The 21266-nt window shown below is 42.8% G+C and overlaps 2 protein-coding genes across 2 annotated transcripts in view; both read right to left on the reverse strand.

The window, feature by feature from the left end:
- The window catches only part of LOC127692477 (nuclear autoantigen Sp-100-like), a 94126-nt gene extending 87026 nt beyond the window's left edge, over positions 1 to 7100 (reverse strand). Inside the window, exon 1 of the mRNA XM_052192850.1 lies at positions 6972 to 7100. Within this exon, the coding sequence (XP_052048810.1) occupies positions 6972 to 6997 (26 nt within the window). The 5' untranslated portion in view covers positions 6998 to 7100. The remainder of the gene's footprint in view (positions 1 to 6971) is intronic.
- Positions 7101 to 16358: 9258 nt separating this feature from the next.
- Positions 16359 to 21266, reverse strand: part of LOC127693073 (nuclear body protein SP140-like protein) — a 38584-nt gene continuing 33676 nt past the window's right edge. The window contains exons 15-19 of the mRNA XM_052193792.1: positions 19566 to 19681; positions 18751 to 18856; positions 18381 to 18458; positions 18046 to 18189; positions 16359 to 16802 (exon numbers count right to left, since the gene is read on the reverse strand). Coding sequence (XP_052049752.1) covers positions 16704 to 16802; positions 18046 to 18189; positions 18381 to 18458; positions 18751 to 18856; positions 19566 to 19681 — 543 coding nt within the window. The 3' untranslated portion in view covers positions 16359 to 16703. The remainder of the gene's footprint in view (positions 16803 to 18045; positions 18190 to 18380; positions 18459 to 18750; positions 18857 to 19565; positions 19682 to 21266) is intronic.

Consider the following 21266-nt stretch of genomic DNA (forward strand, 5'->3'; position numbering starts at 1 on the left):
TTCATCAAACCCAAAAGAAGTTAAGCAATCAAATTTAAAAAATAACGTCAAAAATGATAGGAAGTAACAATCACTATTCCTTAATATCTCTTAACATCAATGGACTTAATGCCCCAATAAAAAGACACAGACTAACTGAATGGATACGTAAACAGGACCCTACATTTTGCTGCTTACAGGAAACACACCTCAGGGTCAAAGACAAACACTACCTTAGAGTAAAAGGCTGGAAGACAATTTTACAAGCAAATTGTCTCAGGAAACAAGCTGGAGTAGCCATTTTAATATCAGATAAAATTGACTTTCAACCCAAAGTCATCAAAAGAAACTCTGAGGGACACTTCTTGCTGGTCAAAGGAAAAATACAACAAGAAGAACTCTCAATCCTGAACATCTATGCTCCAAATGCAAGGGCACCCTCTTTCATAAAAGAAACTTTATTAAAACTCAAAGCACACATTGCACCTAACACAATAATTGTGGGTGACTTCAACACTGCACTTTCCTCAATGGACCAATCAGGAAAACAGAAACTAAACAAGGACACAATGAAACTAATTGAAGCTTTGGACCAATTAGATTTAACTGATATATATAGAACATTCTATCCTAAAACGAAAGAATATACCTTTTTTTCAGCACCTCATGGTACCTTCTCCAAAATCGACCATATAATTGGTCACAAGACAGACCTCAACAAATATAAGAAGATCAAACTAATCCCATGCCTCCTATCTGATCACTATGGAGTAAAAGTGGTCTTCAATAGCAACAGAAACAATAGAAAACCCACATACACGTGGAAATTGAACAATACTCTACTCAATGATACCTTGGCCAAGGAAGAAATAAAGAAAGAAATTAAAGACTTTTTAGAACACAATGAAAATGAAAACACAACATACCCAAATCTATGGGACACAATGAAAGCAGTGCTAAGAGGAAAACTCATAGCCCTGAGTGCCTCCAAAAAGAAAATGGAGAGAGCATACATTACCAGCTTAATGACACATCTGAAAGCCCTAGAACAAAAAGAAGCTATTTCACCCAGGAGGAGTAGAAGGCAGGAAATCATCAAACTCAGGGCCGAAATCAATCAAGTAGAAACAAAGAGAACCATACAAAAAATCAACAAAACCAGGAGCTGGTTCTTTGAGAAAATCAACAAGATAGATAAACCCTTAGCCAGACTGACCAAAGGGCACAGAGAAAGTATCCAAATTAACAAACTTAGAAATGAAAAGGGAGATATAACAACGGAAACTGAGGAAATCCAAAAAATCATCAGATCCTACTACAAGAGCCTGTACTCAACACAACTGGAGAATCTGGAGGAAATGGACAATTTCCTTGACAGATACCAAATACCAAAATTAAATCAGGACCAACTAGACCATCTAAACAGTCCCATAAAGCCTAAAGAAATAGAAGGAGTCATAGAAAGTCTTCCAACCAAAAAAAGCACAGGACCAGATGGTTTCAGTGCAGAATTCTACCAGACCTTCAAAGAAGAGTTAACACCAATACTCTTCAAACTATTCCACAAAATAGAAACAGAAGGAACACTACCCAATTCCTTCTACGAAGCCACAATTACGCTGATACCAAAGCCACACAAAGATCCAACAAAGAAAGAGAACTTCAGACCAATTTCCCTCATGAACATCGATGCAAAAATACTCAATAAAATTCTTGCCAACCGAATCCAAGAACACATCAAAACGATCATCCACCATGATCAAGTAGGCTTTATCCCGGGAATGCAGGGTTGGTTCAATATACGGAAATCCATCAATACAATCCACTACATAAACAAACTCAAAGAAAAAAACCACATGGTCATTTCATTGGATGCTGAAAAAGCATTTGACAAAATTCAGCATCCTTTCATGCTTAAAGTCTTGGAGAGAACAGGAATTCAAGGCCCATACCTAAACATAGTAAAAGCAATATACAGCAAACCGGTAGCCAGCATCAAACTAAATGGAGAGAAACTTGAAGCAATCCCACTGAAATCAGGGACCAGACAAGGCTGCCCCCTTTCTCCTTATCTTTTCAATATTGTACTTGAGGTACTAGCTCGGGCAATTCGACAACATAAGGAGGTCAAAGGGATACAAATTGGAAAGGAGGAAGTCAAACTATCATTATTTGCAGACGACATGATAGTCTACCTAAGTGACCCAAAAAAACTCCACTAGAGAGCTCCTACAGCTGATAAACAACTTCAGCAAAGTGGCAGGTTATAAAATCAACTCAAGCAAATCAGTGGCCTTCCTATACTCAAAGGATAAGCAGGCTGAGAAAGAAATTAGGGAAATGACCCCCTTCACAATAGCCACAAACAGTATAAAGTATCTTGGGGTGACTCTTACCAAACATGTGAAAGATCTGTATGACAAGAACTTCAAGACTCTGAAGAAGGAAATGGAAGAAGACCTCAAAAAATGGGAAAACCTCCCATGCTCATGGATCGGTAGAATCAATATAGTTAAAATGGCCATTTTGCCAAAAGCAATATACAGATTCAATGCAATACCCATCAAAATCCCAACTCAATTCTTCACAGAGTTAGAAAGAGCAATTATCAAATTCATCTGGAACAACAAAAAACCCAGGATAGCTAAAACTATTCTCAGCAACAAAAGAAAATCTGGGGGAATCAGTATCCCTGACCTCAAGCAATACTACAGAGCAATAGTGTTAAAAACTGCATGGTATTGGTACAGTGACAGGCAGGAGGATCAATGGAACAGGACTGAAGATCCAGAAATGAACCCACACACCTATGGCCACTTGATCCTCGACAAAGAGGCTGAAAACATCCAATGGAAAAAAGATAGCCTTTTCAACAAATGGTGCTGGTTCAACTGGAGGTCAGCATGCAGAAGAATGCGAATTGATTCATCCTTGTCTCCTTGTACTAAGCTCAAATCCAAATGGATCAAGGACCTCCACATAAAGCCAGACACTCTGAAGCCAATAGAAAAGAAACTGGGGAAGACCCTTGAGGACATCGGTACAGGGAGAAAGTTTCTGAACAGAACACCAATAGCGTATGCTCTAAGAGCAAGAATTGACAAATGGGACCTCATAAGGTTACAGAGTTTCTGTAAGGCAAAGGACACCATCAAGAGGACAGATTGGCAACCAACAAATTGGGAAAAGATCTTCACCAATCCTACATCAGATAGAGGGCTAATATCCAATATATATAAAGAACTCAAGAAGTTAGACTCCAGAAAACCGAACAACCCTATTAAAAAATGGGGTATAGAGTTAAACAAAGAATTCTCACCTGAAGAACTTCGGATGGTGGAGAAGCATCTTAAAAAATGCTCAACTTCGTTAGTCATTAGGGAAATGCAAATCAAAACAACCCTAAGATTTCATCTTACACCAGTCAGAATGGCCAAGATTAAAAATTCAGGAGACAGCAGGTGTTAGAGAGGGTGTGGAGAAAGAGGAACACTCCTCCACTGCTGGTGGGGTTGCAAATTGGTACAACCACTCTGGAAATCAGTCTGGCGGTTCCTCCGAAAACTGGGCACCTCACTTCCAGAAGATCCTGCTATACCACTCCTGGGCATATACCCAGAGGATTCCCCACCATGTAATAAGGATACATGCTCTACTATGTTCATAGCAGCCCTATTTATAATTGCCAGATGCTGGAAAGAACCCAGGTATCCCTCAACAGAAGAGTGGATGCAAAAAATGTGGTATATCTACACAATGGAGTACTATTCAGCCATTAGAAACAATGAATTCATGAAATTCTTAGGCAAATGGATGGAGCTAGAGAACATCATACTAAGTGAGGTAACCCAGACTCAAAAGGTGAATCATGGTATGCACTCACTAATAAGTGGATATTAACCTAGAAAACTGGAATACCCAGGACATAATCCACACATCAAATGAGATACAAGAAGAAAGGAGGAGTGGTCCCTGGTTCTGGAAAGACTCAGTGAAACAGTATTCGGCAAAACCAGAACAGGGAACTGGGAAGGGGTGGGAGGGAGGACAGGGGAAGAGAAGGGGGCTTATGGGACTTTCGGGGAGTGGGGGGGGGGCTAGAAAAGGGGAAATCATTTGAAATGTAAATAAATTATATCGAATAAAAAAATTAAAAAAAAAAAGACTTGAGACCTTTTTTTTTTTTACATCTTCAGGGCCAGAAACTTGAGTCTAACTACTTTTATAAGTATTTGGGACAGAAGCCACCAGCCACACAAGGTCACTGTCAACAAAGCACCAGTCCTACCACAGTCAGAGTCCACAAACCATCTTCACAATGAACAAGAGGAAGGGTCAGACCCATGCTGGAAATGCTCATTGCTTAGTTCTATGGTTTCCTCCAGGTTATGTGAGCCCTGCCTGTGTTTTGAAATGTTCTGTCTGCTGTAGCTCAGGAAGAGCAAATGACATCTCAGAAATACAGGGTGTCTGGGTTAGTGTTCTCTTGCTGTGAAGACATACCACGATCACAGCAACTCTTAAAAAGGAAAGTACTTAATTGTGGCTTGCTTACAATTTCAGAGGTTTAATCTGAATTGTCATCAGGTCAGAGAGCAAGGCCAGATGTAGACAGATGTGCTGATGGAGAAGTATCTGAGAGTTCTATATCTGGATCAGTAGGCAGCAGGAAGAGAGAGACTCTGGGCTTGGAATGGGCTTTTTGAAACCACAAAGCCAAATCCTAGTGACACACATTCTGCAATATGGCCACACCTTCTAATCCTTTCAAATAGTGCCACTCCCTGGGAACTAAATATTCAAGTCTGTGAGCCCCTGGGAGCCATTCTGATCCAGAACACCACACAGAGCATTCACTGTTCAGGACTCACTGTGAAGGCACCTCATGCTTTATGGCAGAGGGGTCACCACAGCCAATGGCAGAGAAGAGAGAGTCCAGAAACACAAAGGACTATGGAGCCCATTGGTGGATAATCAGTGACGTCCTTAGAAACTGACAGGAATCAATTATAACCTCAGAGAGGAAACAAAAACAACACCCAGGTTACACCTCGTAGAAAGCTAGGCATGGTGTGAGCTGTCCAGTGTCCAACCATAGTGATGGGTGTAACCACAGCAACCATACAATAAACAAAGGACAGTAGAATGGAAGGCCCCACCTGGAGGAATGATCCAGAAGCCACAAGGAAACTCTTCTCAAAGTGCTTAGCAGAGCACAAGAACTGATAAATAGGGGGTGAAGGAAGACAGGGAGTTAACAAGATGTAGGTTACAGAACAGCTTGTAAAACCATGGAGATGAGCTAGAACCCCTTGTAAAATTTATATTATCCTTCATCACAATGTATTTCTTTAAAAATTCGAAATTAGGAGATGGAAGATTGCTCTGCGGTTAAGAACACTAGCTGCCTTTCCAGAGGACTCAGGTTCAGTTCCAAGCACACACATGATGGGTCACAATTGTCTGGAACTTCTTGGAATCTAACACACTCTTTTGACTTCCTGGGGCACCAGGCATGATATGTTGCACAGACATACATGCAGGAAAAACACTCATACACATAAAATAGTGAAATCATATTTAAGATTAAATTAGAAATCAGGACTAGGTAGGTGGCTCAGTGACTTGATCCACAAGTGTAAAGACTTGAGTTCAGATCCCCAGAACTCACATAGATGCAGGATGCTATAGAACATGTCTGCAGTTCCAGCACACCTGCAGCTCCATAGGTGATGGAGACAGGAGACACCGTGGGAGCCTCATCTTCCAACTAACTGAGTGGACACAGAGGCAAAGAAGAGAACCTGCCTCCAACTCAAACAAGGTGCAAGAGGAGCACTAATCCCCAACAGTGTCCTCTGATCTCCGCACATGTGCCGTGACATACACACACCCCACACACACACATACACACACACACACATACCCCCCACACACACAAACACACACACATACACACACAAATAAACACATATACAATCACTGAATGTGTGCATTCATACACACATATATACATAGCTTTCACATACATACATATATACATACATAAATACAGTCACTGCATTCATATATATATATATATATATATATATATATATATATATACACACACACTGGATTCATACAGACATACTTAAATACACACTGCATTCAACATATACTCACATTCACATACTGAATTTACATATACAACTCAAATACAGACACTGCATTCACACACATACACTGAATTAATATACACAAATACACACATGCTTAATTCATATATACATACATATTCACATACACAAACACCACATTCATACACCATATTCACATACACTACATTCACACACACACACACACACAGGTGTTCACACCTACTCATACATACTGCATTCACACACACACACATACACACAAACCGCATTCACACACAGAGAAAAGTTTTTTTTTTTAAAGTTAGAAAGGAAAGAAACAAAGCTACTAAACAGTATTAAGTCATTGTCATGGGGGAAGACCTGGAGACAGCACTTATGAATGAATAGATAAAAATCCTAAAGATGATTGCACAAGAGCAGTGAGGACTGGGGAGGCCAGTGTGGCTCCAGGCTGCTTTGGCCTAAAAGAAAAGACAGATGGAAGAAAAGAAGCAAACTTTCCCTGAATAAAGATAGACCCCTGCATGTTACCTGAAGAACACAGAACTGTAGCAAAACAAAACTCATGCCAAGCCTGACAGGGCAAGCTGTAAGCTTAGGGACTCAGGAAACTTGGCAGGAGAATTACAGTTTCTAAATTAAATAAGCAAACACACATGATCAGGTATTCTCTCTCTCTCTCTCTCTTTCTCTCTCTCTCTCTCCCTCCCTCACCTAAATCTGTTCACTCATACCACAGCCAAAGCTTTTTCATGTCAGGTGGTTTGGACTGACCGAGGCTTTGGCCATTAACTCAAGACATAAGATCAACCATATTGTCAGAGGGAAAGGTTAGAGGGGAGAAAGACCCACCTGGGGCTGAGGCTGCTCCCTTCCATCTTCCAGCACCTGCCTGGGGCCTGGGCCAGTGAGCTCTGATCCTGCTGCTTCTGTACAGGCTTTCAGATTGTCTGCTCTGACTCAAGGCTGAGAACAGGAAGTAAGCCTGAATAGTAACTCAGCAGAGAGGACTCCGCCCTCATGGGGAAAAGAGAAATGAAAGACAATGTTTCTCAAATCTCAAGGGTGCTGCTGTGAGATAAGGTCCCATCCTTCTTTCTTAGAATGTTGTAGCAGGGAGAAGAGGGGATCTAAAGGATTGCAAAAGGCTACACCAGGACGAGCCCAGCCAGGTCCTCATGGTGTCTTATTTATGCAAGGACAGGAAAAACAAAACAAAACAAAACAAACCCACCAATGAAAACCCCTCCACAAAAACTCAAACTGTTTTCTCTTGCTCCTGTGCCAAAGAGAGGAGCATAGATTCCCCAGGGTTGGTTGTGATCCCTCTTTTGTCATGTCCCTGGGTGAAGTGACTTGCTTAAGGAGACAGCAGGGAAGGAGGGGCCAACACTTGCAAGGTGACTCTCAGGCCAGCAAGAGAACCCGGAGCTGGATCCTGACCAAGACAAGCTTTCTCTCAGACCCAGACTGATGAGATGCCCCTGGGTCAGGGCACTGTCTCTGAGGACTTGTCATCCCAGCCTAGATGTCAAGGGCAGGAGGAAGCTGCAACAGTGGCCTCAGGGCATGAGGACAAAGACCTGATCCACCTTCTGAGGTACAGATGTGATAAGTGGTGATGAACTGTCACCTCCAGGGAGTCTTTCTAGGAGACCCCTCATGCATCATCAGGATATATCAAGTCCCTCTCCATCCCTACTTCTGGGAAGACTTTCTCTGAGGGACTTGGTGGACTGAGGTGAGCATCTGTCCTGAGGTCTCAGCAGTCTGCTCGCCTGCACAGACATTGGCTGTTTCTCATCCCTGGGTTCACATGCACAGAGATGGGCTGGTGTGGAGCTGGAGTGGGTCTGACTGACAGGAGCAGCCTGAGGCAAATGCCTGAGGTAAGATTTCTGGGGTCCTTTTTGTGCCCCACATTTTAGCCATGTCTCCAATTCTACTTTGATCAGGAATTAAATGTTTTAGATGGTTTTATAGGACTCTAAATAATGAGACTTTGCAAAAGCATCTCAAAGCTAATGTGTCCATGCAAATCAACACCTATATGTTGCTTATTCAGTCCCTTCTTGGAGACCCAGAGGAGACACAGAGAGAGCAGAACTATCACTATATCGTCCTGTGTCTGAGCGGCACTCCTGAGACCTTAAGGCCAAGATCCTCAGTCAAGTGTAACTCCTGGGAGGTGAGGGGTACAGGGAACAGAATGTTTCTCTACCTACTTACCCCAAAGCAGCTCCAGAAGAATGCTATGACAGGGTCTCCCCTTCCCTGAACACCCCACACCCTAGTTTCCATTTACAATACTGGAAGAATTTTGGATATAGAATTCTAGAGTATTCTGCCATTGTGTTAATCCACCTGGGTGAGAATAAGATGAATAACATAATTTTGAACCAAACTGGCAGAAACAAGCTCTGATACTGGCCAAAATGATGCACTCAGGCAAGGTATATTCCTGGGTTCACAAAAAAAAACAGCAAGGAGTCGCATTTCACAGATTTAAAGGGGCAGCCCCATAAGACCATCATATTTTCAAACATGTCCAATCAGGAGAAAATATTTTTCCTGATATAATTCTTGCCTACATCCAAGCAGGCAAGCATACATCTTGACATATTTCCCACATATGTACCTCCTGCCTACATGTGAACATGTACATCCCATGTAGTTGGGTCAAACAAACCTGTGTAGGGAATTGAAAACGTGTCTTGTTTCACAGATCTCTTTGATAAGGTAATTAAAACTTACCTTATCAAAGCATAGCTTTGGCCATCAGCCTTCAGAAAACCATATACCATGGCTTTGAAACTAGAAGGAAGCAAGGAAGGTTTCAGGAGGGGAAACTTCAATTTTCAGGCAATCCTGGAAGAGGTTACATGTCAGATGGAAGACTGAAGATATGAACAGAAGCATCATGGGACAGATGGTTTGGAAGGCACTTGGCAGGATAAATGTTCTTGGGTTCTGAGGGCCCATTGTTGGTCAAGTGATTGGGGTGGCTGTTACCGACCAACTCCTGCTTAAGGCAGAATTTAGGCTTTTGTTGCAGCAGAGGGTACAGGTGATTGCAATTCTCTGATTGCAAACAATCTGTACATGAAGAGCAAGGCTCAGATTTCAGTTCAGACAGGGTTCTGTTCACCTGAACATCAGACAAGCCCTGGGCTTTCTCCTCTTCGAGATTTCCTCTTCACTCTCCAGACCCTTGTTGTTTTGTGTTTTGTTTGTTTGTTTTTCCATGACTATCTCCACCAGCAAGCCTCCTGCCAAAGTTTTTTTCTGCCCTAAACAGGACTGTGTTTGCTTTCAAGTTCATGCAAAGGGAATCAGGAAGTTAATTCTGGACTAGCTACCTCCAAATATTTGTCTTCTCTCCCAATTCCTGTCTGAGTTCTTCCTTTTGTAGAAGCCTGGGGTTGTTTAGGTTCTTTGCTTCCAAAGTCCCCACCTGAGTAACAGTGTGTGGGCAGGAGCTTCTTCACCCACAGTTAAGACAAGTTTCTCTATTCCTCACCAAATGGCAGCAAAGGAGTCCTGGTCCCTCCCATAGCCAGCTTGGCTCTGGAGGCCTGAGAGGACCCAGACCAAGCCCTCTGAGCTTTCTGCCCACTCAGGGGTGACATGGCCCTTACTGATGAGCACAGCCCTGAAGCACGCCCTTGAGGAGAGAGACACAGCTCAGGACCACACAGCCCTGTGCTTTCCTGCTCACAGGAAAAGTTCAGCAAAGTACATGACACACCTGTGGAAAAGGCATGGGCACTCTACACATTCTGTTGGAGTTAGTAGCGGCCATCTTGACAGGAACGATGTAGGAGATGTTCAAAGAAGCCTGAGAATTCCTTTTCTTTGCTGAAGGAGATGGAGGTATAGCATCAGATCCGGTTTTTGTTTCAGACACCTGTTAAGTAGTCTTTACTTTCCAAGTGATTCAGGCCACATGCTTCCCTGTGCCTTCTGCCTCCTCCTCAGCACACGACTAGGTAAGAAATGGTGGCCATCCAAGCCCACAACAGAGCTTGAACTAATGGTTCTTGCATTCCAGAGTATTGGCAAGCTGCACAGGGCCGTCTCCACAGCTGTGCATTCCATGCAAACAACTAGAGCAGTGGTGCTGGGCCCTCCTAATGCTGTGACCCTTTAATACAGCTCCTCATGTGATGACCGTGACCCATAAAATTATGCCATTGCTCCTTCATAACTGTAGTTTTGCTACTGTTATAAATCTGTTCATCATAATGTATATATCTGGTATTCAGGATGTTTGACATGCAGCTCCTTTGAAAGGATTGTTCGACCCACTGAACTACAATCCTGTCTCCTCTCCTTCTGATGGAAAGTGTATAGCCACAGTGCACCTGATGCCCTGACAAGTGATCATGGGAAATTCAGGCTAAGGGTCAGTACAAAAGAGTCATTGACCTTTCAACTCCGGACAGGGAGACCCTCCAGCAGCTCCAAGGACCTCACAATCTTCAGAGTAAGAGCACTGCTGTGCTCTGCAACCTCACAGCAAACACCTGTACTCATGAGTTCAGGAAAGATGACTGACAGCTTTAGTCTCCTTCATTTCTCATGGGTGACCAATAGGGTGGAGAAAGAGAAAGACTGGTGTATCCTTGCACAGTTACCTATATACCAGACATCTGAATCCTTGTAAGGTGTACCTTTTAACACCTGGAGAGCCTATGACGTACCAAGGTACTCAAAATACTTAAGAGAACTTGTGATTCAAGAAACATGCAGGTACCTATACAGAGTGCTATAATAATGTATATAATACAGCGAAGCTCTCTCTCTCTCTCTCTCTCTCTCTCTCTCTCTCTCTCTCTCTGTCTCTGTGTGTGTTTATGTGTGTTTATGAGATGGAGGGAGGAAGGGAAGAAGAGACAGACAGAGGGAAGGGGAGAAAAAGAGAGTGAAGGAAGAAGAAGAGGAGGAAGAGGAGGAGGAAGAAGAGAGAGAGAGAGAGAGAGAGAGAGAGAGAGAGAGAGAGACCCATTATTATGTATCTCCCGTCTATCCTGGAACTTTGTATGTATAGACCACACTGGCCTTGAACTCAGAGATCCACCTACAATTCTTCCTGGGTACTGGGATTACAAGAGTATACCACCATGCCTAGCAGGCAGGCTATATTTCAACAAACAAAAGGAGAATTCACTTTGCACTAAGGTAAGATTATATGTGTACACTGTTGTCCAATCCATGCATCTAACAATTCTATTTAACTTACCACCTTCTGGCAGATTTTCCATGTTAATAGCTGTACATCACTTTCTAGGGGCTATACTAAAGATAGCCCACATGCGGACAGGAGAGATGGCTTAGATGTTGAGAATACTGGCTGCTCTTCTAAAGGACCTGCGTTCAATTCTCAGCACTCGCCTTGGGGCTCACATCTATCTGTAACTCTACTTCTGGGATCCAACGCTCTTGTCTGGCCTCCAACCACAGGCACCAGGCACAAATGTAATGCACAGGCATTTATGAGGGCCAGACACCCATACATACAAAGCAAGGAAACAGTTCATCTAGTACAACTCTGATTAGAGATCTGCCAGGGGCCAGCCCCGGCATGGGGTTCTTTCTTGTTGGTTCTTCTTGAGGCAGCAGAGCAGGAAGAGTGTGGCGGTTGCTAAGACTTGGTCTTATGAAATTCTGGGGTAAGACTTTGTCTTACAAGATATTTAGGGTTGCTGTATAATAAAAAGTTTACCTATCTAAGTTACTATGCTACTGTGGTTAGGCTGCCTTCTGTGTTCCTCTGAGGCCAGAGACAGCAGTTGCAGTCACTTAGCACCTCATCCTAAAACAGCAGGAGATTAGGATTAGTTGCTAGAGCCTTTTCCCTATTGTCCAGATACCTCTTGCTTGTTGGGCTGTGGGGAAGTGGAGCAATAAACTTCTATTGAATCAGGAGAAGAGAATAACACTCGCAGAAGGAAAAACATTTACATAAGTGAATATGCATAATCTCTCAGAAGTTCATATACAGCTTCATGCGTGCTCATTTATAAATTTCCATTCAAATCCAGTTGGGCCCAGCTTGCATGCATTCTCACAATTACATACTTACACACGCACACGCACACGCGTACACACATATACATACACTCTCACAGTTGCATAATTACACACACATCCATACTTACATATGCATCTGGAGCAAAAGACCAAGCACCGGTGCAGAAAGAACTCATTTATTCTGGATGAAAAATGAGCTCCAATCTTCATTGCACAGAGAAAGAAAAGGCTTCCACCCTTTTAATGCTAAATGAATTAAACCCATGCTTGTAAGAAAAAAGCTTTGTTCCTTTTAATAAGATTAAGCCTGCCTTGTTCTTACCATGTTCCATCCCATGGTAAGGAGAAGCCTGCCTGCTCCTTCCACTCTCTGCAGAGGCTTCCTTTTTAATCTTTCCCTCTGCATTCTGCACACTGCTCTCTTAGGATTTTTTTTTAATGTTACCTATAGTTTCTAAGTCATTCCACTCTGCATTCTCCTTCTAATCTTGTTCTCTCCTCCTGCTCTGAAGTCACAGTGATGCTCTTACTCTAAATGCCTTTTCTCTGAAAGCTATGCCTATACCACTAAGTTCTTCTTGAGTCAAGTTCTGTCTAAAAACTCCTCCGTTCCATTCTTTCTTCTCTCAGCTCAGTTCTTCTCGGCTTCATTCTTCTTCTCACCTCAGTTCCCGCTGATCTCTTTGTCCTCGGCACTTAAACATATTTCAGAATATATGATCACATGTTACAAAGTACATCACAAGTTCATACAAAAAATCAAATCATAAATTGAAATAGAAGTTTACAACAGAGAATGTTTACATGCATATCCATTAGGAGTAATTATCTAGCTAAATATCCATCACCTGTCTCCACACCACAGGTTTGAAACTGTAACTAAGTTATTAGTGAAGTTTTGTATAGATAAACCCAGTCAATATTTTATCTTCTGTCCTAGCACCTATAATAAATTCTTACTTCCTTTTTTATGACCTTTGGTTAATTGTTTTACAACCTCTTGGAATGATCTCTGAGTAGGAGAAAGCATGGTTACTATCTAAGAGCAATTAACTGGTGACACTTAGGAGACTGACAGAGTTCTCATTGCAGTTTTGACTATCAGAAAAGGACCTAATAGCAGTCCCACTATAAATAAGCTTAATAATCACTGATATAATTTTAGGCATTCTTATAGGATCATCATAAAGACTTAAGTCATCTATGTATCTATATAGCATCACTATCCAACTTCATGGATCTACAGAGATCCTCTCCAACGGGATGGGCTATTTCTTAGTGATTATTATATATTTAATAATAACAAGAAAATCATATTAATAGCAGGAATCCTTCCTAAATTAAGTCCCTTAGAGCCTTGCTTAATAAGGACGCACCTGACGCAGTTTATATAATAATCTGAAGCAGGCCATTCAGGATGATCACCTGCTAGTTATTAGCTTGTCCCATTATGGCTCCTGACAAGGATGCTCCTGATTGGGTAACTTTCTAGCTTCCACTAGCTGCCATGAAGGGCCTAGGTTTTGCAGGCTGCAGACTGCTGAACTGAATGGAGATGCAATGGGGAGAACCTACCTTGCAACCTTCCAATCTTTGTAAGCAACATTGCCCCGTCATTGCCTGGATTGTGCTGGGATACTGCTTTCCACTATTTGTCCACTGAAAAATTTAATATCTGCTTCCTTCTGCTTGGTCTTTCTAAGATAACATTGGTCATTTCATAGTTAAAGAAGCCATCCCAACTAACTGCTGCTCCTCCCTGATTATTCATTTTGCTGCCTGGCTGCTGGGTGGCTCTGGAGGTCCAGAAGACTCACTGTGACAGGGACATGACCTGATCTCTATATAGCTTCTTTTAACAGGAGACAGTGATGAACTTTATGTTCCCAAATATCAGCATCATCTCAGATGCTGTATCCAACATCCCATGAAAGAGCCTTACATTTCTTTTCCAGGCATGATCCAAAGTGAATAGATAGATGTGCACAGATCCCTAAAGGGGAAGATCTGAGAAACACTGCACATATATTTGTAAGGTTCATTCTGCTGGGAATGATGGGTTCTTAGTCCCACTGGGAAATGTATCAAATTGGAAACTGGCTTTTATTGGGATAGCCAATGTTTCTAACATCTTTTGATGATATGTATGAAGCAGTATTCTTATGTGCTTTCCTGACTACAATAACATTAGCTAGGAACAGCCTATTAGCTGTCTCCACAGACACCTACAGAACAGGTCTCTACCTGTCTCTCTATGGAAATCACTTTATCTGGCTGCAACAGTTGAATGATTCTGGTGATGTGCAACCTAATCTTTCTATTGCTACTATGGAAATAGGAATTGGGACATAGTCCCACCATTATTCCATCCTTCAGAGAGAAGCTAGTGCTGATCCGATCCAGGATGTTCATGACCCCAGCAGTGTGTTTCTGATCACCTCATTAATTTCATGTCTCTGAGTGGCCCTGAGGAACACGGTCATCTCGTGGACCCATTTTCCAGTACTAGAGAGTAGAGTCATCTTACCACTTTTGTTAGATTTGTAACCCGGAGTCTGTGATCATGGTTCCATTAATGAAGCAACACTTCATCAATGTGTACTGGAGATATGAGGAACATATAGGAGCTGCCAGGGGACAGCCTAGATTCATGAACCTTGGCCATGACAAGATTGATTAGCTTCTACAGCACAGAAGAACACTGAAGTGTTGATAACTCATGGGGATAGAAGAACTGGCAGGCTGACCAACTAAGCTACTACACAAGCCCAGATACAGGACTTTACCTGACCCACCTCATCACAACCCAGCTACAAAATCCTGGAGCATGTGAAGAGACCAGTTCTGCTCATCCCAAGTTGTAGGATCTCCATGACACAAGGCAAAAACAAAATATCTGAGATGTGTCCCAATAAGGATCCAGTATTGATGGTGGAACAGAAGCCAGAAGCTTCAAATCAGACCGATGACTCATTGCAATGAACATTTGCAGGAAGAGGTGTTTGGATAACAAGTTTACTGTGTGACACACTGTGACACACTGTAGCTTTCATGGCAAGATCATTTTTATTCTTTTCTTTTTTTCATTGTTTATGTTTTCTTTGGGGAGGGAAGTTGCAAGGATGCAGGGCGAAAGGAAGGGACTGAAAGATGGTTGGGATTCTAGTGCATGATGGGAAAATCACCAAGAATCAATAAAATGTTTTTTTAATCATTGATAACTGTCAGTCATCTTAGTTTTCCAGCTTTCTTTATCAAATATCTAAACCCAAGCACAATCTCCTATTATCTCCCGTAGGCTGGGCTTGTCACTTCTTTAATCCAAGGCCCCTCATACATGGCTTCCAGCCCTATCTTTGGTTTGTCCACTGATCCAATCTGGGAGGCTCCTATATAGTCTTCATTCAAGCAAGATGGGGGACACAGATGTCTTTTTCTTCCAAGAAAGAGTAAAGGGATTTTCTCAACGACAAATAGGTTCAGGGACACAGGTTCAAATTCCTCACACATGTCAGTTTCATGGCCCCAATCTGAGTCTCAGGATCCTGACATTGGCACAAGACACTTCCTGAACCTAGAATGCCGTCTTCGCTGGACTTCTGTCTTTCTGAACACAAGGGTCCGGCACATGCCTTTGCTGCTGTCTGACTTATGGCTGCGGGTATAAGTGACTCTTCCAACATGCTTACTTGGTATGACTAGATCTAAGTAACTCACATCTATCTATTAGTGCAATGTAGCAAGTGCCACCAGACCCCATCATTCTTGCAGTGACCTTCTCTCCATCCACTAGGAAATATGCCACTTTGTGCGCAGCTCACATAGGCTGTAATGCTTTCTACAGGGTAAAGTTTGGTCTCAGTGCAGGTTTAACACCTGACGACCTATGGATACCCCGCCAATCACCTTTGCTTGATCCAACTTTAGAACCCCACACTGAGGCTTTGCCTCTGGGACATTATCTTACAGTGATTCTTTTAGACAAAGATCCTGAGTTGAGACCTTTTTTTGTCTTACTTGGTGAGTGGTTTTTGTTTGTTTATTTTTTTTGTTTTTGGCTTGGTTGTTTGTTTTTTCAGAAATGAGACCTTTAAAAGCCAGGGTAGCTGAGAGTCACTATGTAGCCCAAGCTGGCATCACAGATGTAGCTATCCTCCTGCCTCAGCCTCTCAAGGACTAGTACTGCAGGAATGAGGCACCACATAGTTTGAAGTTTTGGAAGCTCATGATTTATTGTGGATTGCTCTCGGGAGAGCAGGAGACAAGCAAGATATGTATGTGAGGTGTGGTGCGAAACCAAGCCAGTTGGAGTCAGGCTCCAGCCTAGACCCTTGGAGAGCAGAGAGCAGCAATGTACCATACTCTTGATTTCATGGGGAGACAGGGTTTAGACCCCCAGGCCAGCAGTTGTAACTCTCTGTCTCCATGTGACTCAGAGCAATCGTCTGGGAATGATGGAGTCTGTAAAGACCACTCATTGCTGCTGCAGGTGGGCAGACATGGCCAAATGTGAAGATTGTCCCAGGACACTGGCCACATCTCTGATTTTTGTCAACTCTTTTCATTTGCTTCCTGAATAGCAAACACTTCCTTGAAACTCTTCTCAAACTTGGACTCCAGTCTAAGTCCCATTTCACCAAACTTAGGGTCCTAGAAAAAAAAAAAAGAATGCAGACGAGAATGATGATGCTCATTATCAGTGACAGAAACACCTCCTCCTTCTGGTACTTCTCTTCTCTGAGGGACCCTGTTAGCTGCGTGGTTCATTCACAGGTAAAGGACTTTAGAATTTGGTATTTCTGAGATTCCTGCTTAGGGGAAGTAAGAAACAATCTCAGACTGGGGAGGTGACTCAGTGGGTCAGTATTTGCCACACAAGTGAGAGGACCTGAACAAGTGAGAGTTCAGATCCCCAAAGCCTATGGAAAGCTGCACACAGTAGCACTGTAATCCTAGCACTCCACTAGGGTCGACATTGCTTTGTCTCAAAGAAGCTTAAATGTAAAAAACAACACAGTGTTGCCCTCTACCTTGATTCCCATGTATATTATGATACACACACGCACATACACACACACATCTGAACTCACACATAAACATGCACACACTCATGAGTACATACACATCACATATATCTATACATACACACAAAGATTTAAGCTAGGGTCTAGAGAGATAGAGCGGTGGTTAAGAGCATACAGTACTCTTGCAAAAGACCCAATTCAATTCATTGTACTGATACCTCTGGACTCCACAGACATCTATACTCACATGCACACACATACACACACACACACACACACACTTTTTTTTTCCAGACAGGATTCCTCTGTGTAGCCCTGGCTGTCCTTCAACTTGCTCTGTAGACTGGGCTACCCTCAGACTCAGAGATTTGCCTACCCCTGCCTCCCACCTGCTGGGATTGAAATCCTGTGCCACTATGCCCACATTTTACATATAAATATTTTTAAAATTATTCTCGTGTGTGTGTGTGTGTGTGTGTGTGTGTGTGTGTGTGTTGGCTTAATTTTCCTCTGTGTGGCCCACTAGCCTTATAGACCAGGAACGAAGTTAGCTCTCTCATGCTGGGAACCTTCCTGTTAGTGAGACACATTCTAGATCCTACACTAAAAAGTAAATTCACTTCCAGATTTTGATTTTCTTTTTTGAGATCAGGTCTTAAACCAGGCAGTCTTTGAACACAAGATACTCCTCCTCCATCAGCCTTTTGAATGCTATCATCCCAGTCTTGTACCTCTGTGTCTGGCACTCTCAGATCTCTTGTTTGCTGATCCTTATTACAGGAAGATGTATAAAACTAAACTTTCCAGTAAGCAGAAGATGGGTGCAGAGTAACCCTGAAGATGAGATGCAGGAAGAGAGGGATGCTGACCTTGAACGTGATTCTGTGATTCCGGAAGATGAGCCTCATGTCTTGCACAAAGTCTTTTACTTGGAAGTAAGCCTGGTCACTCAGCTTTTTCTTGATTATGTCCAGCCACATAGGCTCTTGCACACCCACAGTAATCTCTCTAAACTGGTGAGGGAAGTAGCCATAGGAGAGTGAGTGCCACAGCTCAGCATTCGCCTTCCACAGGGTCCCAGAAACACCACAGAAACAACAGAGCCTGTGCTCCTCAGGGATTAAGATCACAATCCCACAAATGGCCCTCTCAGTCATGAGACATCATGGAAGCCAGTGACCAGGGGTTCACCACCATTACTTACATAATAATAATATGGCATCTTGGAAAAAAAGGAGCTCTCAGAACAGCAATAGACTCTCAAGAGAACATACTCACACTTCTGCAAGAAAAAGGGACTCTGTCAAAGTGACTTGGAAAGGCAGAGGCTATACACGTACTCAATTGGAAGGCACCGCTCAAACAAACCCATCTGCAAATTTGCCCAACATGAGTGCCTCTTGGTTATAAACTTGTATGGCTGTGTTTTTATACCAAGAGGTTAGACTGTGACAGCAGTATGATGGAGTACGACTTGAGAGAGAAGGCTCTCTTTAGATGCTATTCTTCTGGCTCCAAGCCTGTCTGTCCTCATCCAAGGAAAAGGAGAAAATATGGGGTTCACAGTGACTCACCAACTGTTCCTGGGGCATCATCTCCCTCTTCAGTATCTCAGATTCTGAAAGACTCTGTTGACTTCCTAAGGACTGCATCCTACAGAAGATGCAACTCCATGGTGTCCTGAAAGGTTAGACACGAAGTGAGCACAGGACAAGACCGTTGAAAACAGCCACTCTTCCTACGCCTGCCTTTATGCTTTCAAATGGCTGACAGTCTCATCTGGGGCAAGCATTCTCAGACTCTGTAGGACCCCACTTAGGATCTTAGGTGGCCAGCCTCCAGTCAGGGTCATGGCAGGAGCTAGTCCTTGGAAAGTGGGCTTTGTGATGAGTGGTGAGTCTCCATTTCCTGACAGAGGTTGCTGGGAGCACAAGGAGACTGGGCTATCAGGTCTGAGCACAGTAGAATGGTCTTCAAAAAAATTCTGGGAATCTTGAACATCTAAGAGTCCATTGCAGTGTGGTGAAATGTGGGAAGTGGTCAGTCATGCTTTCTTTTCTTTCACAAGTACATAGAAAACAAAAGTAATTAGTGTAGTCTATCCCCAATCTTTTGGACAAAAGGTTTTGGTGCACAACTCTGAGAAAAGGCAGTAGCGATATATAGACAAAAGGCCCAGCCTTTATACCAGGAGAGAAGGCTCCCTAACAAGGCAAACATTAACCTTTTAATGACAGCATCTTGAAACAGCTCTCTGGGTCTTCCTGATTGGTATCTGTCAAGAGACCTTGTGATGCCCACCTTAAGACCCAAGCGACCACTCCACAATGATGATATATATGACAAGGCAAGGGTATCTAGGAGACAGAAAGGATTACATCCCACTCACATCTCAGTTTCCACTGTTGGGATATGACACTCTTCATGGAAGGCTCTGGAACAGGTATCACAGCAGAAGAGTGTTCCTCCGTCCCGACACACCTCACATTCATCTGAGTTCTGATTCTAGAAAATAGAACATCATCATTAGGAGATGGTGAGACTCGCCAGCCACCACAGAGGTGACCTCTGCATTCGTCTACAAGGACACTGATGCTTCTACCGGGGATATTTAGGAAAAAGGTGGAACCCAATTTGCAAAACAAGACTTTGTGGTCTTCAGTGAAGTCTCAAAAAAGGGAGGCATGAACCCCAGATCCCAAACCATATTCCCTATAAAACCAAAGATCCTGACACAGAATACTAGTGTGGTGGTTTGAATAAAAATGGCCCCCATAGGAACATAAGGAGTAGCACTATTAAGGAGGTGTGGCCTTGTTGAGACAGGTATGTCTTTGTTGGAGGAAGTCCATCACTGGGGGCAGACTTTGAAGTCTTGATAGTTCAAATCAGGCCTAGTGGCTCACAGCCACTTCCTGCTGCCTTCCAATCTAGATGTAAAACTACTAGCTACTGCTCTAGCCCCATACCTGCCTGCATGCTGCCATGCTTCCTGCCATGATGATAATGGACTAAACCTCTGAACTGTAAGCCAGTCTCAATGAAATTTTTTTGTAAGAATTTCCCTGGTCATGGTATGTATTCTCAGCAATAAAACCCTAACTAAAACCACTAGCAACAAAACAAGACTTTACATAATCTGACTAATGTTCCTAGCATGTACATAAATTTCTGAAATAAAATATTAAGTCCTCTTGCCTATATAATGATGATATTGACTCATCTAAGGGTGATGTACTAGGTATTTAAATTGATGGAATAAACTAAGAGAATACTACATCCTGTAATTAAACCATGAGCATGTCATGAACTGAAGAAAGAATCTGTAGAGGAGATTTTTGACTATGGCTCCTGTGCTTAGGGGTAGGGCCTCTGAAACAGCAGGATATGAGTACTGACAACAAGGCAAGTGGGTTCAAGGAAGCAAATTTTTTAAAAAATCTGTGGCTTTTGGAACCCTGTAGAAAATCCGACAAGGCCCAAGAGAATGGGTGTGTGAGACATGGAGTCACTGTCACTAAAATCCAAGGACAATAGTCATGTCAATCACTCAGGGTTGGAGATTAGACTGGTTACTTTATTTGTGTATTTGATTCGATCTAGAATTGGGGGGGGGGAGTTGAATAGATATGGCCCTCCATAAACAAAATATGTGTTTGAATGCTTGGCTCAAAGGAAGTGTCTCTATTAGGGGGTGTGATCTTGTTGGAGTAGGTGTGACCTTTTTGGAGCAGTGTTTTACTGTGGGAGTGGGTTTTGAGGTTATATATGCTCAAGCTACACCCAGTATGGCACATACACTTCTTCTGCTGCCTGTACCATGTCTGTCTGGATGGGGCCATACTTCCCACCATGATGCTAATGGACTAAACCTCTGAACCTGTAAACCAACCCCAACTAAAAGTTTTCCTTTATAAGAGTTGCTTTAGTCATGGTGTCTCTTCACAGCAATAAAGCCCTAAGACAAGAATCATCTGAGAAAAGAACCTCTTCAGATGTGTATTCTAGATTATGGTAATTATGGTTAGACCCGCCCACTGTGACTTCCTGGAGTCTGAGCAGAGAAAGTGAGGTGAGCATGATCATACAC

This window comes from Apodemus sylvaticus, chromosome 9 (genome assembly GCF_947179515.1).
Source record: "Apodemus sylvaticus chromosome 9, mApoSyl1.1, whole genome shotgun sequence".
Classification (NCBI taxonomy): domain Eukaryota; kingdom Metazoa; phylum Chordata; class Mammalia; order Rodentia; family Muridae; genus Apodemus; species Apodemus sylvaticus.